Source organism: Pyrus communis, chromosome 8 (genome assembly GCF_041283825.1).
Source record: "Pyrus communis isolate YQ-2024b chromosome 8, ASM4128382v1, whole genome shotgun sequence".
Lineage (NCBI taxonomy): Eukaryota > Viridiplantae > Streptophyta > Magnoliopsida > Rosales > Rosaceae > Pyrus > Pyrus communis.
Window position 1 is genome coordinate 20,018,945 of NC_142572.1, and position 17,848 is coordinate 20,036,792.

At 35.7% G+C, this 17,848-nt stretch overlaps 2 protein-coding genes across 2 annotated transcripts; one reads left to right on the plus strand and one right to left on the minus strand.

Annotated features, from left to right (window-relative positions):
* Positions 1 to 3,525: 3,525 nt before the first annotated feature.
* LOC137716746 (stromal cell-derived factor 2-like protein) lies at positions 3,526 to 5,762 on the minus strand. The gene is made up of 6 exons (XM_068456123.2): positions 5,315 to 5,762; positions 5,090 to 5,230; positions 4,867 to 5,007; positions 4,579 to 4,628; positions 4,353 to 4,482; positions 3,526 to 3,846 (listed from the first exon to the last, which is right to left on the minus strand). Exons 1-6 carry the CDS (start codon positions 5,411 to 5,413, stop codon positions 3,763 to 3,765), a joined length of 645 nt encoding a protein of 214 aa, XP_068312224.2. The 5' UTR covers positions 5,414 to 5,762; the 3' UTR covers positions 3,526 to 3,762.
* A 1,740-nt stretch (positions 5,763 to 7,502) lies between these two features.
* LOC137716745 (sister chromatid cohesion protein PDS5 homolog C) lies at positions 7,503 to 14,549 on the plus strand. Its single transcript, XM_068456122.2, has 14 exons — positions 7,503 to 7,882; positions 9,167 to 9,370; positions 9,473 to 9,654; positions 9,811 to 9,937; positions 10,022 to 10,219; positions 10,580 to 10,630; positions 10,754 to 11,674; positions 11,769 to 11,879; positions 12,112 to 12,185; positions 12,789 to 12,840; positions 13,010 to 13,096; positions 13,174 to 13,217; positions 13,595 to 13,669; positions 13,746 to 14,549. The coding sequence occupies exons 1-14, from the start codon at positions 7,781 to 7,783 to the stop codon at positions 14,320 to 14,322; spliced, it is 2,805 nt and encodes a 934-aa protein (XP_068312223.2). The 5' UTR covers positions 7,503 to 7,780; the 3' UTR covers positions 14,323 to 14,549.
* The last annotated feature ends 3,299 nt before the right edge of the window (positions 14,550 to 17,848 follow it).

Genomic DNA, 17,848 nt, shown 5'->3' on the forward strand with positions numbered 1-17,848 from the left:
TTTTAAGATGTCTATAACACGAGGCGGTATTCAATATGTTATTATAAAATTGGTGATAATTTTTTTTTTTCTAAATACTCATCTACTTGTATAATAACATATAACGTATGCATCCGTATTTTTGGGTATACTAAAAAACCTCTCATTTTGGAATTCACCTCGGTATCTTTTGCTTTGTCCTTGAGTAACTTTCCATTTTTAACCACTGTCCTTACTTTCCATTTTTTACCAGTGTCCTTTGTAAATGTGCAATAATTTGGTTGGCCCATTGATCGAAAGATGCAGTAAATTTGATTTTATGATTTACTTTTAGAGTAATGATATTCATATTATGTTTTTGTACCATATTTTCATACCATTTTAAGAGGCATTTGATGTGGACAGCCACATCATTTGAATTAATTAGATTTTTAAATTTAGTTCCTTATTTAATAAACTAATAATTAAGAAAAACTAGTTAATTAAATGATGATTGTGGTATACGATGAGTTTTTCTCATTCCTTTCCTTTGGTTTTGCAAATTTTTTAAATAATGTGGCTGTTCACATTAGATGTCATCTAAGGTGGTATAAAAACATGGTATGAATAGCATTACTTTTACTTTGATCCATAGAGTATTTTTCTAGAGAAGTGTTATTGGCACTCTAAAAATCTCATTCTACACTCCTCACAAGTGTATTTTTGTTTTCAATATAAAAAGTTTGGAGTGTAGAATGAGATTTTTGGAGTGCTAATAACAATTTCATTTTTCTAACTCAATTAAAAACACATGGGAGCAACTTGCGTGAAACACGGTTCAGCACTATGTGTATGTGACATTCCCAATTTAAAAGTGTTATGTCAACAGAGAGAACCGTGCATGGCGCAAAAAAATGCACACATAATATTGTATTGTTGGACTAAAATGTGCATGTATATATTTAGTTTTTTAAATATAAACGATATTCTACTTCGAGTCCATGTTAAGAAACAGAAGGCAAGTTTGAAGAGGAAGACCATAACCATTAAGACAACTCACCGCTCGCAGTCTACTAATATTTATTTAGTACAAATGTATTTATTAACGTAGAAGTGGGTAGGTTGAGCACTAGGGCCTCTGCAGCTTCTGGATTGACCAGCACAGTATTTGGTGTGATTTGAATTGTTTATAAATGAACACACAAACTACAAATGCATGAAGGTGCTTTCTGGTGAAGGTAGGTCAAGATTTTAAATGCCATTACGTTTCTAGGCAATAAGAACCGTTTCTTTACCAAAACAACTTCACAGGAACTCAAGGAGGATCCCCTTCGGATCCTGTTTGTGAGAATTCTAAGGACCCTCCAATCACATCTATTCATCATACATCGTATATTGTGCGGTTAAAAATCATTGTAAATTTTTTATTTAAAATTAAATAAAAACTGTACCTGACAAAAACTGATCTCACGAAATACGATTAACGGATGTGATTGGAGGGTCACCGGGATCCTCACAAAGAGAATCCAACGAGGATCCTCTCTCACAGGAACTGATCTAAAAATAGGGTTTTGTTATTAATTAATTGGTATTTAAGTGTGTAAGTTGCATCCTCCCATGATAAGTGCAACTGATTTTTGGGTATGCCAAATAATTCGGTTAATATAATATGATAATTGTTTGCCATTTTATTATTGGACAATTCCTTTGGCCAAAATCTAATTCTTTTTAAAGTCAAATTCAAGTCCCAAAACATTTTTTTTCTCAATTTTTTATTCTTTTAGCTCATATTGTGTAGCCTAAAAGTGTCATGAAATAAAATATTCATCATTCATCTTTATGGAATTTACTTTTTAGATAAAATTTAATTAATATGAAACTGTTATTAGCATTCTAAAAATTTTATTTCACAATCTTCATTAGTGTTTTTCTTTCTTTCTAAGTATAGAAAGTTTGAAATGCAAAATAAGATTTTTGGAGTACCAATAACAATTTCTAAATAATATTAATTACAATATATATATAAAATTATACCTAATGTAATTATATAATATTGGTTACATATGTTATACTAGCGTTGATGGTTTTGGATATCGTTACGATACTGAAAATGTATAATGTGGTACAAATACTATGTCACTACAAATTGTTGCAAAATTACAATACAAATTTGGTATGATACGGTTAGTAATTTAATTGGTATAGTAATTTAGTAAAAAATTAAACCCCTACGTGGAGCCGTGAAGGGACCCTTTCTACTTTCAAATGCGGGGAATTTTCAACATTTAATTCCAACCACCCAACTAATCAAATTTAAGTATAATGCTGGGCCAACCAAATTTTTACAAAATTTGAAAATCATATGATGTGTCACCAATGAAAAATTAAAACGTTAATCAACACCTAAATGATAATTCAATCGTTAACAACCACGTCATATGATTTGCAAAATTTGATCCAAATAGTTAGTCGATTTAGCTTTACTCCAAAGCTAAACTTTTTAATATGCCTCCCGCCAATAATTGGCCAATATTTTAGTTGGGAAATCTCTTTTGAATGTGTAAGTGGTGGAGGGAGTAGTTTTAGTCACTATCCACCATTATTTTCCTTTCCAATGAGTACACTTCTAGTTTGATGTTAATTCCATCGTTTGTCGAAAACTTCGATAGAGCCGCATGGTTAGTTCAGCTTTTATTTTGGTGTGGGATCGGCAGGGCCAAAGGCCCAAAACACACGTGGTTCATATTTTTTCTGGAAGGTGTCCTACAATTAACCTGATTAAGAAGCTAACTCAAAGTTTTTCTCAGTAGCAAATTTGGTAAGACCAAAATACAAATGATCAATTTTCTCATGTCACGTCATGTTTTTCCATTCTATAACGACAAGATTACCATGTAACTTTATAACTCGGTTAGTTAGAAACATACACTCGTAAAGGCCACGTGTTCGGTTCACCCGCCCTCCCAACTGTTACCATCGTTCATGTAAAAGAAGTGAGTGAGGACCACCAGCACATGTAAAACGTTAGCCCTACACATGGAAAAGGACGGTGGCAATGAGAGCTATGGATGGGTTTACAACAAGAAGGTAACTCCTGAGGTTACTTGATGCATAAGCTTTTTCCTCTTTCTGTGGAGTTCCTTGTAACTTGACTTGGTTGGGAAAGTTCATAAAACAGGGGGAATCTATGAGTTGTAAAAAGGCACCGTATTAACGTGTCGCTTCAACAATGACTAAAAACGCTTTCAGATAGCCAACAACGTTATAAGAACATTTAGCAGAAAAAACTAAAAACGACTTGTGAATTGTAAAAGCAGTAAGCGGTTTTTAGTGCTTTAAACACCTACCCAGTACTTTACCAGAAAACACTTAAAATCTTTGATAAATACAATGAGTGATCAATCAAGGTAGTGATTTTCGTACTCTTCTTTTGTCCCCATGCATTGCTTCATGTTTTTTAAATTTCTAGTATAATCAACGGACAAACACGCCGAAAAATGCAAATGGGGAAGAAAAGTACCCAAAAAAATGACTAATGTTCTGCTTATTTTGCAGCAGTTGGAACAATGGAAAGAACAGCTCGAATTATTTGATTACTAAAGCAGTATAACACAAATACAGGGATTTATGAGTAAAACAGTATTAACGATAAAAGGTAACAGATGGTAAATCTTAAAACATATTTGCTTCATTAGAACATCCTACTACAACTGTTATGGGACCAGGTACCAGGTACCAGCTACCAAAAATTCCAAAACCCGTGTACCTGTTTTCATAGAGTTATTCGTCCTAAATGACCAACTTCTACTTAGTTTCGGTGACTGGAAGGTACACGCCTTCTGATGCCAACCAAACATTGTCAGCGCGTTTATCTTTCACACCACAAACCTGCATCATGGCAAATGGATTGTATTAGCACAACTTTAATAATACATCAAGGCATAAAGTTCAGCCGACACATTTCCAGACAACACAAATAAAATCGTCTACAACTGCCTTAGATAGATATGACAATTGTATTTAAAATATTATTTCTTGCATATTTTAACATTCAGAAAGATTGTCACTAATGACTTTCAAGAAGATGGGTGACGCAATCGTTTATGCTTAAGTTGAGACCCAGATTCATATTTCCATTAAACTACAGAACTTTGTATAATTGCGTGATGATGAATACAAAATACCACCAGAAGATTTCATTACCAACCGTAAGTTAATCCTCGTCAGGACATCTAACTATCAAGTTTAGGATATAATTAGTAATCAGCACCATTATCAACAATTCAAGCTCAATATACAAATGAAACAAGCGAAACAAGCGAAACAAGTTAACAACATATTTGTAATTTCATTCTCATTTTCGTAGATATGTGGTTGAGTTTAAGTTATCTCACCTCCTGCTGTCCCCCAGCTATGCGGGTGTACTTCTTGTCATGACTATGTAGATAAGCACCTGTGTCAACATGCTGTAGTCGAACCCTTTGATCTTGCTTCCAGGTCTTCCCACTCCCTTCAATTGTCAGCCTACAAAATGCCATACCAACACAATGCATCAGAAACACTGATGAGTGATGACCAAGACAGGCAAACTTTTTACGAACATTTCAATTTGCCACTCACCTCCAGTGATCACCGGTATCAGATTCATTTTCTCCCCCAAAGCAGCTCACCTACACCCACATCAACTTATACAAGTCACTAAACCTAGTAACAATCCCAACCTCGTTTATAATCGGACGGAAAGAGATTAAACAGTCTACAAATGATACTCAAAAACTCCATAGACAAATCAAGTCACAAACTTTATGCCATTTGACGCGTCACCCCAATTCGTAGTTACAAACGAAAAAGTAATCAAAAACACAAGCACACAAAAAATTTGGTAAGAAAAAGAAAGATTTTCCAAACCTCTTGGTTGCCAGTAATGGGGGATGCATGCAAATGGCTGTGCAGCCATTTCCTAGTCTTCATGTGCTGCAACCTGATGATTGTCCCGCTCGGAATGCTATCGCCTTGCTTGGCAGATGTTTCCAGCTCAGGTTTAACAATCTGCAAAAAACCCAGTTCAATATCTGCAACAAAACACCACCAAATACACAGAGACTGCGAGAGAGAGAATAAATCGACATACCCAGTAGCTATTAGCGTCGTCGACATTGGGAAAACCAGTGACAGACTGCTGACCGCTACCAGAGCCATACGGCACGTCGTGTGAATGCAAGCGAAACTTGGTCTTCTCGTGCCTCAGCTTCAACACGGTGCCGTACGTGACCTGCCCAGATCCCATTTCATAGTATCAAAATCTCCAAACAAAACAAATAAAAAATCTAACCGGAAATGGGCGGCGGAGACGAACCTCAACGCCCTCGGCGGTGGAAGCGGTGGCTGCGTAGCCAGTGTCCAGATCCAGGTTGTAGATGAGGAACACAGCTAAGCAGAAGAAGCCGATCGCCATAGCGAAGAGTAATCCTATGAACCAGTTCTGTTGCCAGAAGGGGAAGTCAGGCTCCGAAGCCCGGCTGGGTATGATGACTCGCCCCACGACCCGACGCGGCTCGGCGGACGACGACGGCGTGGAAGAATTGGAGGGTTTTCTTCGCGTCAAACTCGGCGAGCCTGAAGACGCCACCGTGAGACTTCCCTGAAAAGGGAATTCGAATTCTTGATTTGGAAAATGCGAATTTTGGGATTTCGGGGTTTCGATCTGTCACCGCAACTCCCTCTCTCTCTCTCTCTCGTCGTCTGTGATTTGTTAATGTGTCTGTTTTTCTGTACGGCGGGCACTGCTACTGTGACATGTATTCGGCGAATGGGAGGTTCACACGTGGAAGTTTGAATGACATGGAAGCTTGTTAGTGGACGTATCGTGTAAAACCACGTTGCGGCCCAAATACTTCTAGCCAGCGTTGAAAGATTGGGCTGAGCTTTGTTGGGCCTGTTAATGGACTGGGTACGATTCAAGCCCATTACTTTAGTACTCACTAGCCCGTAGCCGGTATTTTTCCCGGGGAGTATTTTTTTTACTTTTCTTTTTATTTATTTTAAATTTTCTGCACCTCCTCTGACCTTTTAGGCTTTGATTTTTTTCTTTTTTTAACGGCTGAGTTAGAGCTAAAAAAATATAATGGGTAAATGAGTTTGAAATTGATTTACCTGTAACACGTAAAAACCAAGCTACACCAAAGAGTTTGAAATTCATTTATCTTTAAACTCGAGGTGTTGCGTTGGTATCCCTCCACCCAAAATTTATTTGTTACTTGTACATAAAAGCTCCAACTTTCTGTTTATACGCCACCAAAGCATGACATGCAAGATTATAAACGTTACATGATTGGTGACTTGTTGTGATGTAACAAAATATCCAATAGATTCTAATTAAATTGATGAACAGTGCTCAGTCACTCTTGATTTCCGTTATGCTACAAACATTAAAAAAAAAAAAAGAATTAATTTTCCAATTCTATAAATAAAATTTTCTTAATAATAGTTTTGGTAATAAAAGTTTCCATAATTGATAGATATATAAGTATATAGAACGACCTCTCTCTCTCCCTAATTACACATGATTTTTTATTATTCATCCCTTTTTCCCGCTCAAAATTTGAAACCTTTATCTTTACTTAGAAATTAGAAATTTAGAATTTGGCTAATATTTGTATCCTTTCTATCTTTGGAACAGGGGATAAAGTTATTCCAACCTGGGGATCCGGGAGATCTCGTGATTATAGTCGTTCATTGTACATCGTGCGGTCATAAATCATTTGAAATTTAAAATTTAAAATTAAATATAAATAATACCTAATGAAAATTGATTACACGATGTACGATGAACGATCATGATCACAGGATCCCCAAGACAAGGATCCGGCTAGAATCATTTTCCCCCCATATATGATCTAGTTTTATATCTTAGCGCTCAACTAATAAATAGAGATTGACCTTCGCGTCGGAATGAGAATCTCACATGGTGATGACATCATGATTGTTCCAATGATATATTCAATCAAGACAAGGGTAAAAAAGTGGCAATTGTTATATTTCATTTTAAATTAGTCTAATTAATGAGAAAAGGAGATTCAAACTCGAATGAACAGCATGAAGCATATTCACTCTAACTAATGCAGCTAGCCTTCTGCGTGATGCAAATTTCGATCACAAACATTTAGGACTATGATATTTGTAAGAAATTTACTTTAATACGATGATATTAAATGAGTTAGAGAATTTGAATCGAAGACCCCCAATACAACCATAAACACTCTTAACCACTTCACTTACATATCTCGTTGCATAAACAGTTCGACGAATATAATATAATATATTTCAAATGTCGATTCTTTTTTTATCCACTTACCATAAACTTAGAAAATTCTTTCGTTTTCAATAATTTATTCACTTGAGCAAAAATAAAAAAGGTCTTCCCAAGAAAAAGGAAGAGCAGCATCAAATCCTACGGTCCAAGGACGCCAGGTGGTCCCCACAGGAAAGATTCAAAGGCGGATTTGAAATCCGAAATTGAACTCGAATTCACAATCCCGCGGATTCCGAAAGTAAAAATAAAAACCAGAGGGATCCATCGCTCCACGATATTTTATTTTTTAATTGCAAAAAAATAAAATTCGAATAACTCTCTCTCTCTCTCTCTCTCTCTCTCTCTCTCTCTCTCTCTAAAACGAAAACCCTAACTTTCTCTCTCCAAACAATTTTTCCGATTTCTCTCTCTTCGATTCGTGTGGTTCTGGGCCTTCAATGGTGTGAGATTAGGGCTAGAGCTGCGAGATTGTCAAGGATCTAGAGCAAAGAAACAGGAGAGGGGAGGAAAATGGCGTTGGCAGAGAAAGAGCTCGAGGCACAGCTTACGGAAGCTGGGAATCAGCTCTTGGAACCTCCGTCTTCCGTCGACGACCTCCTTGATGTTCTCGACGTAAGCCCTGATTCCTCTAACAATTTTTGGGTTTTCTTCTTCTCTTCGTATTCTGAAGTATTTGCGTCTCAGTTGCTTTCCTTCGGTGGGTTTTGTTTATTAAACTGAGTACTGTGTGATTATTTGTAAATTTAGTGAAATGGGAATTCAATGTTATTGTTCTGAAACCTTCTGATGTGGGATTCAAGTGGGTTTTAACATTTCCATTTCTTTTCTTATGATTTGTGCTAATTTTATTCCGCTATTTAAATCCTGGGCTGCATGTTCATGTGTTTGGTATTGCTTGGATTAAGCGTAGATTGGGGCAATACTTTCATATGCCATGCAGGAAGTTCTAGCTAGCTTTTCAAAGCTGGAATTTTGTGTTTTAATGAGGTTGAGGGCGAGGGGTTTGAGTCTCTAGCTCACTTTCCTTTTGAGCTTCTTAGCTACGAGATTCGTTATTAATTATCTCTCACTGTGCGGATAGCATGCGGGGTTAAGTCATTAATGACTGAGCTTGAGGAGAAAGACAACGATGCATATCTGCGTTGGTTTATAAATGGTATTCTGCATTTAACAATTACCAAGTAAGCTATAATTTGTTAGAATGACAAAGGGTTTTAGGTGTTTTAAGGTTGGTCTTTATCATATACAGCAAAGGAAGTTATAATGATCTCCTGATATGTATATGAAGGTAAGTTATTAATGTTCACCATGACTAATAATTCAAATTGAAGGATGACATTTCAAGTTCAATTATGTTTCATTAATGCTTTTGAAGCTGGACATTTAGGAGAGAGGAAAGCCATTTCATATGTGGTTTTTGTTCCCTGCTTGCTCAAGCAGGGATTTAGAAGGAGTAATGGAAAGATTTTTGGTTGCTTTGAATTACTTTTTCCTAAAAAGGATAATGGTATACACAGGCTTGGCATTACATTTTCGTAAAAAGGTTTTCCTTACTTTTCATTTCTACCTTACGTCATGAAATTAAGTTTATGCTTGGCGCGTGTGCGCACACACGCATTAAATTTGTTAAATTTGTTATTTGTACCTTTCCTTAAACAAGGGCATTTATTTATTTTATTTTAAAGTTTGTTACTGTTGCATGTTTTCTCTCCGGTTAATGTAGTTTTTTAATAAACTCACTGGTCATGTTCATTTCTTCTCCTTCTGGTTTCTGATCTAGCTAATTCAAATTTGTCTACACAGTTTTGGCATAGATTGAATTGTAAAATTCTTCTTGCACCAGTGTGTTGTTCTTTCCCCTAATATTGTATTGTTCTTTTCGTGGTGATATATTAGAGAGTTGAGAATTGTCTATCGAAGGTAGAACAGTCACCTACAAAGTCAATGCAGACTGCGCTTTCTCCATCACAGAATGCATTGGTTGCTGAGGAACTTTTCAGGCATCCAAATCCCGATGTCAAAGTTGGTGTTGCAGCTTGCATCAGTGAGATAACAAGAATAACTGCACCTGATGCACCTTATGATGATGAGCAAATGAAGGTAACTGGGATTTAGATCACTAAACTGATTATTTATTTGTAGAGTCTGCTCATGTTACATTTAGAAAAAATTCATTAAACCTTCTAAATGTTATGCATGCAGGAAGTCTTTCATCTTATTGTATCTTCCTTTGAAAATCTACATGACAAGTCTAGCCGATCATACGCAAAGAGGGCTTCGATTCTTGAAACTGTTGCGAAGGTCAGATCGTGTGTGGTGATGTTGGATCTTGAATGTGATGCATTGATTGTTGAAATGTTCCAGCATTTCCTTAAGGCAATAAGGTAAAAAGTCATAAGTAGAGTTGGAGTCACCACGTTATGTGTGTATGGACTGTAGATACTATATTTATTATTTGTTTCCACTTGTGGAGTAAAACTTGCCAGCTGATATGTTCTAGAAAACGCAACATTATATATTTGTATTTTTATATATTCCAGGGACTATCACCCAGAGAATGTTTTCTCATCCATGGAGACTATTATGACTCTTGTTCTAGAAGAAAGTGAAGAAGTTTCTGCTGAGCTACTATCTCCCTTATTAGCTAGTGTGAAAAACGACAATGAGGTGAATAATTGTTTTTGATTGACCATTAGTACTTTCTACATCCTGTTTTATTTGTCAACTTACTAACCATTTATTTCTTTGCAGGATATTCTACCAATTGGACGAAAGTTGGGGGAGAGAGTACTTGAAAGCTGTGCCACTAAACTTAAGGATTACCTGGTAGAAGAAGTAAAAAGCTTGGGCATTGTTTTTGATGATTATAGTAAAGTTGTAGCCTCGATCTGCCAAGAGGCAAGTGATGATGCTGAACAGAATGAAGGCCGTGATGCTGATGGAAATGTGGTAAGATGTTCGTAGTTGCAAGGTTAAGACATTTTATATGCATTTCTTTTGTTCATAATGATAATTGTGTAAAACTTCATAGTTTTCTGTTTCCTCAACAAGGTTATCTTTTTGATCCCTGATCCACTCTCTCATTCCTTAACTTGTTCAAAAACATTGGTGTTTATAAATTTGTTTTTTCATTTTCTTCTCTGGGGGGTGGGTGTTGGTCTGGTTACTTTGGTTGTTCTTTCATCCACAGTCAAACAGCCCGTAGTTGGCTGGTGATAACGCTACATTGATTTGTCTTTGTGAACCAAGTCAGCAACTTGGGATTCCTCTCCTCTGCTGTACAACTTGTATTAACTTTTGCTACTGCAGGCTGCCGAGGAGAAGTCAGCAATTAGAGAATCTTCCGATGAGGCAGCCCAGGTGAGTTTCTTCTGTCAATTTCTTCCTTTTTTTCTATCTATTTTATGTACTTTATGCTTCTATTAGGCAGAAATTATATTTGATTGAAGTGGGTTATTTCACAAGTTCTCTTTGTCTTTGCAGGTAGATAAAGAAAAGGCAGAAGCGCCAGTTTCTCCTGAACGAATTGATCCCGCTGTTGACAGATCTTCAAAGTTAGTTGTGAACAATGGTAATGCAGAGACTGGCGAAGATGATTCTGTAGCTGAGTCGAATGCCTTGAAGAAGGAAGAGGAGGGCGACAATACTGAGGATCAGAAAGATCCAAACGCATCAAGCAATGGTGAACCTGATAGTTTGGAGACTGAGAAAGCTGCTGATGCAGAACAAATTCCAGAAAAAGCTACCAAAGAAGGAGCAGGGAATTCTGATTTGTCAACAAAATCAACACAACCTTCAGAAAATTGTCAAGCTGATAATGAGGAAGATACTGAGACACAGCCAGAACATAAGAGTAAAACTGAAGATGTTCCCAGCTCACCTCATGAGGATCCTTCTGTGGAGGCAGTTGTGCAATCGGAGAATGAGAAAGTATCTGATATTAACCTCTCTTCAAAGCTATTGGAAAAGGAACCTGCTGGTGTTGCTTCTCCATCCCCAAGTGAGAGCCTTCCTGATGTAAGTCGCTCCAAAAAGGCTGGAAGGAATAAGAAGAAAGGTAGTTCTAATAAGGGGGCTGCACCATTTGCAGATGATGAACACCAAAAGGTTACTGATGGAACCAGTGATTCAGAATTAAAACCAAGTAGACGCTCTGGGAAACAGGCGTCTGCTGGGGTTTCTAATGAGAATAAAAGTCCAACTGTGGTGGAGACATCTAGAAAGGAAAGTGCCACCACAAGCGATTCAGAGGCAAAACAGAAGTCAGCTAAGAAGGTAGATGGGAGCACTAAAACTAGCGATGGGTCTCCTATAAAGCAAGCAGTAGATAAGAGAAAGCGGGGTCGTGGAAAAGTTACTCCGGCAAAGGCTGCAACAAAATCTTCAGCTAAGGATGATGACAAAGTACTTTCCTATTGGCCTTTCAGCTATTCCTTGGACACTGCCAATCGTTTTTATTGTTAAATACAGTTTTAATAAAATTACTGTTGTTATTTAGGAGATGGTGTCAACACCAAAGTCAGCCCCAAAATTAACTAAGGATGAATCTCCCCTGGAGGAGACCCCTAAGACCAATTCAAAGAGGAAGCGTGCTTCAGGAAAAGAGAAGGTATGTATGCTTTGGTCTATGCTACAATTTGTATGTTTTGTTAAAAGAATTGTGTGCTTTCCCCTTGATATTAAGGTTTACTGTTTATGAACGCTAGTGCATATGGCATTCACCTTTTTGCAAGATTTTGGAATATTATTGTTAGTTTTGTTCATCGTGTAGTAGTGGACTTAGGGTGATCAGATATCTATGATTATGCCTTATCTAATATTACTGTTTTCTTCCTATTTAGGAATCTGGTGACAAAGATCATGGTGAGGAGATGGTTGGATCAAAGATTAAAGTTTGGTGGCCAAAAGATCGTACGTAAGTACTGACCTTGCGTTCAGTATTTCCTCAATATATTTCTTGCAATGCTGCAGGAGTCTACACGTGAATGTTTGGATTTCTTAGTTTGGTTGTTTTATATATCTAAAATTATTTGGCTTCAAGTTTGCATTTAAAAAAATAGTAACTATGTTGCACTATCTGTGTGATTCTACACAACTTAAGTTGCACTATGATTTTGCAATACATGCATCATTCTGCATCTAAACTTGTGTTACCTAGGTGTCTGTTGATAAGTGTAGCATCTTTCTGGAAGCCTTTTAGGGTGTTTGGAAGTTGGCACATATTTTAGAGTCTAAGTTGTGCAGTAGAGATGTTCTGCCCTTTTAGCAACTTGTGATGACTTCAGCCTTCGTTTCCTTTTATTCTCATCTATTTTCATTTTCTAGGGGGAGTGGGAATACATGATATCCTGCTAAAGTTTCATTTTAAAATTGGGTTGTTAAAACTACTGCTAGAACTTTTGAATTTTTCCAGAACTATTTATTTTTATTTTTAAAGAACTAGATTAAGGAATTTGTTTATGGTTGTAAAACTTGAATTTTTAGTTTGTCGTTTAATGTTTTATTGACAATTTTACAGGTTTTATGAAGGTGTTGTCGCATACTTTGATTTTGCTAAAAAGAAGCATAAGGTGAGATGCCAACTATGGAAGTCCCCATCCTTATTTTGTACACCTTATTCATTTATGTTTAATCAAATTAATTGCTAAAAAGGATCATCGGTTTTCTGTTACATTTTATTTTGTTTAAAATGAAACTTTATTTACTTAAATTGTTTGTACTGGGTCCATTCTTTCATAGGTATCATATACTGATGGTGATGTTGAAACACTAAATCTTAAAAAAGAGAGGTGGGAGTTTGTAGCAGATGACCCTGACTCGGATGAGGTAAAGTCGCTCTCATTCTTTTGCTGCATTAAAACATTCCATACTCAATTTTTGTGCTGAGACATTTCTGTTGACAGGAGCAAGGTACTGATCAATTGAGTCATGATGCTTCTTCTGACGTGTACGTACTATTTACCTTTGATGTGTACATTACATATACGACTTTAACATTAGTCTGTAAACTAGTTTCTGGATTATTGTCTGCATCATGCCGTAGGTTGAATGTCATATCCAGATTATGTTATCACATCTTTGTATCCTACTGAATTTCTGATGATTGTCACCCCTTGTGTACTTACTTTGTTAACATGTCATGGACTTGTCTTGAATTTTTTTTCTATTTGATGATTAATCATTGTTTAGGATTTAACATAAAATCCGCAATACCGGAGTTTTCATTTCCTGGAGTGGTCTGTAAAGTTTTGCTTCGATTATTTTGCATGTTTGTTTTTTGAGAGTTGTGATCATATCCTCTTTAATGTTTTGCTGTGCAACCAGGCCTTTGAAGAAGAAAGTGAAAAAAACTCCTGATGACTCGACTAAGAAGGAAAAGATGGACACTTCGCCCAAATCGTGAGTGCGATTTTTGTTACTTAAAAGTTGATGTCATTATATCTGTAGTTCTCTAAATTCAAGTCAAATCTTATAGGGGTGGAGGAGCTTCCTCCAGCAAATCAAAAGGTGCAACAGCTAAATTTGATCGCAAATTGAAAGAAGGCAGTAAAGCTGATAGCAAATCCAAAGGTGGTTCTGGAAAATCAGATGACGAACGTATTGGAAAATTAAAGGATCACACTCCAAAAAGTAGTGGTAAATCGGTTGATGTTGCTCAGAAGACATCCAGTAAATCGAAGAACAATGATACCCATACGCCTAAAAGCACCAAATCCAAGGAAGATGACAGCACCGCACAAAAAGCACAAAAAGCTTCCAAGTCCAAGCAAGACACACAGAAGGCTGGGAAGTCAAATCAGAGCACATTAAAGACTGCCTCCGTTTCCAAGGGTAAATCGTCTGCTAGCAGCGGGAAAGCAAACGCCAACGGTACGGGCAAGGCAAAAGCTGCTTCGAAACCGACTAAAGAAGATGAGGATATGAAGGAAGCCTCAAGTGATTCTGAGAAAGCGCCAGAAAGCACACCAAAGGGGAAGTCCCCAACTTTAGCCAAGGTACTTGCAAGTGAGACCAAGTCTGGTAAGAAGCGGCGAAGAGGAAGCAAAAGTTAATCGTCTAGTCTCGCCTGTGACCGTGCCCGTGCCCGTGATTTAGTTTTTCCATCATTATTGGAATGATTCCCAGATTTGTGGCTAGAATTGTTATATTTGCGTTCGATAGCCTAGCGTATGTTGGTTTGTAGGGGTAACGTAGTTTTCTGTTTATGTCGATGTTCTAGACGGAATTAATGGCTGACGGTAGAGAAACTTTCGAGCTAGTTCCATTTCATCTTCCTCTACTGACCGTCTCATCTTTTAATCGCTTTTTTAAGCTTCCGTTGGCGAGCTCCAGCCTCCGGTGCTGCTCAGAGTTTGATGTTGGTCTGAGATTTTGTGGTTTTATTTGTAAATTATGATGGCCAATCCATTTCGCCTAGTAGTATTCGTCGGAAGTTGGTTCAGGCAGAGTTTCTGCATTTTTTCACTTTAAAGTTTGAATCTGCTGTGCATGGAGTATATATATCTTCTTACCGTAGATATTCTTAAGTTCAGGTGCCCGTACAAGGATTTACATGTAGCGTTCTGTGCCAATAAAATAAATGAGTTTTTGTCCTCATGTCTTTGTTTTATTAACATGAGAAACAACATTGGTGATGTATCGGTGTCATGTAAGTTCTTCCGTACAGAAAGTGGGATGCGGTGCTTTTTGTGCGGTTAGACTACATGCAGTTTGGACGCCCGCATATAAGAATTTCTTCCTTCTTTCTTATTGGACTGCATCTGAATTTCATTGCATAATGAAGGGCGTTACAATATGCAAATCAAAGCGAAAGGATGAACGAGTTTGGGCCTCTAACGGTCGCATCTAATTCAGATATTGCAAGTTGGAATTTTCATGTTGTAAATAAAATCGAAACATTTTTTAAGGAGATTTTAACGAAAAATCATATTTTTACACTAAAAAGTCATTTATGATACTATTCACTTTACTCTTTATTTTGTTCTTATCGTTAAAACTCAAAATTTTCAAATCATTTTCATTAGTTTTTTTTTTTTTAAGGGAAACAAACGGGTGGTTTTAGAGAGATTACTTATTTAAATTATATGACGTAGTTGTTGACAATTAGATTATTACTTAAGTGTTGATTTATGTTATTAATGTCACATCATATGGTTTACAAATTTAGCATAAAAAGTTGGTTTATCTAGCATTCGAAACGAGTCTAACCATCTTTTGATCTCATCCAATTTATATAACTAGCATATGCCTCACAGTGAGTGAAAATATTTTTTTATTTATGTTTTAAAATGGAAGGAGGGAGGGAGAAAAAGTGGAACGTGGAAGTGGGGAGAGAAGTTTTTATTTTTATTTTTTAATTTTCAAATTAGAAGGTGTTAGAATCACCTTTGGGTGAAAATTAAAATAAATAAAAAAATGTAAAATGTAGTTTGTGTAAATTTACTTTGCGGCCCATAATTTTATTTGTGGTAGAAAAATAAATTGTTTTTTGGAAAAATTAGTTTCTGGTCATTAGTTTCTAATGTTCATTGACTAAAACCTTATCATGTTTTAGATTTTAATCAAAGTCCCTAGCATTAATATATTAATGAATTACATGTAAGTTACATAATTTTTATAAAAAAAAAAAATTAGTAATTGATTTAGAGTTTTAATATTCACACCCTTATTTAACTCCTAATTAATTTTCAATTCAAACATTTCCCAAATAAAAAAAATAAAATTAGAATAAGTTTGTACCCATTAAATTTTAAAAAAATTTTAATTTTTTAATCTTATATGTATCAATTCTTTAATTTACCAATTTGTTAAAAATGTACCATTTTTTAATTTAAAATGTACCCATTTTTATATAAAATTTCATTCAATCTTTTCTCTAATCTATTTTTTAAACTTATATGGGTATATTCTATTTCGTTGATTTGAGAATGTATCCATGTAAAGTTTAATAGAAGAAATTTAATAATGTTATTAAGGTTTTTTTTTTTTTTTTTTTTTTGTGCTTTTGAAAAATGTACCCATGCTTTGGTACAATAATTTTTTGGTTAGTTTTGATGAATGTATCCATGTACACACATACACACACACACACACACACAATATATTGGAGAGTAGAATTCATCTTTAATATTTTTAATCCCATAAAATATGAGTTTTATTTAAAATCTCATTAATATAAATAACAACAAATTTCTTTTTAATTTGAAAATATAATAACCTACATAGAGATACATTATTACATTAATGTTAGGGACTTCGATCAAAAACTAAAAACCACAAAGGTTTCAGTCAAAGAACATTGGTAGTCAGGGACCGCATCCAAAGTGTCCCTTGTTTTTTCACTCTCTTTAGTTGACAAAGAGAATTTTATTAATATATAGTTTAGATAATTAAGGATTTTGACCTTTCATGCTCCACTCGACAAAACCCAAAAAAAAAAAAAAACAAGAGAGATTTTTTTTTTTTTTTTTGTCAAATGATATTAGATTAGATATTAGGAGTCACCGACGAGATTCGAATTCATGGTATCATGTAAGGGCTCAACCTTTTTCACAACTGTAGTAAAGGTAACTTGCAAAACAAGAGAGAAATTGACTCTAGTATTTTGTTTGGGCTTTTGCTTATTCCTCTTTTGTGCCATCGTAGCAAGTTCAGACTCCATCTTCTCATATAAGCCCCCATGTCAAGTTGCCATACTATTTGCCTACTTTATCAAAGTTTATGCCACTCGCACGTTTACTTTCTCTATGTACAAAGGTCAAATATTCATGTTTAGGTCACTCAATTCTTTCATGTAATAATATGCATATTGGGAGCAAATTTGCTCTTAAGATTGAGAATATATTCTCGTGTTCATGGAACTTGATTTCTTCATATGTTAACTAATGTGTTGAGAGAAAATTAGCACTTCAATCAGGAGTATATCCCCTTGTATTTAGTACTGAGACAAAATCAGCTCTTTGGAGTTTATACCCTTGTCCTTGTGTTCATATGTTAACACTTAAGTATTGGGAGAAAATCTGCTGAGCCAAATTGTCCATGAGATTGATATAACTTTTCACTTTGGTCATTGAGATTTAAAATTGATAGAAGTGGTTCCTAAGTTTGTTCACCGATAATCATTTCGGTCATTTAAATATTCTCAACTTTTTAACGGATATTTTTTACATAAGGACCAAAATGACAGATGTAGACAAATTCAAGGACCAAATTTATTGATCTTAAATATCACGGACCAAAATTAGGAATTATTCCAATTTAAGGGACAATTTTAGCTAAAAAAACTTATATTCTTTTATGTTTTCTCTTTAGTTTCTTCATATGCTAACTTACGTATTAAGAAAAAAAAATCTGCTATTCAATAAAGAATATATCCCTTTGTGTTTATGTCATTGGTTTCTTCATATTTTGAATGCTCGACTCCTACTTGAGAAATTATTGATTGGAAAGGCCTTATAGCTTCAGTGTGCATTGTAACGATATCCCCACCATGCGCACAACATCTACTGGTCATCTATTTGTCCCCCACTTAAGGTAGTTGTTTTTGGGAAATTAGTAGCTTGCAAATTGTTGGCGCTT

Coding starts and splice junctions, on each gene's coding strand:
- LOC137716745 (XM_068456122.2), top strand. CDS start 7,781: ATGGCGTTGGCAGAGAAAGAGCTCGAGGCACAGCTTACGGAAGCTGGG. Junction 11,880..12,111: donor GTGCTTCAGGAAAAGAGAAG/GTATGTATGCTT, acceptor CTTCCTATTTAG/GAATCTGGTGACAAAGATCA. Junction 13,670..13,745: donor ATGGACACTTCGCCCAAATC/GTGAGTGCGATT, acceptor CAAATCTTATAG/GGGTGGAGGAGCTTCCTCCA.
- LOC137716746 (XM_068456123.2), bottom strand. CDS start 5,413: ATGGCGATCGGCTTCTTCTGCTTAGCTGTGTTCCTCATCTACAACCTG. Junction 5,231..5,314: donor CCACCGCCGAGGGCGTTGAG/GTTCGTCTCCGC, acceptor GGATCTGGGCAG/GTCACGTACGGCACCGTGTT. Junction 5,008..5,089: donor ACGACGCTAATAGCTACTGG/GTATGTCGATTT, acceptor GGTTTTTTGCAG/ATTGTTAAACCTGAGCTGGA.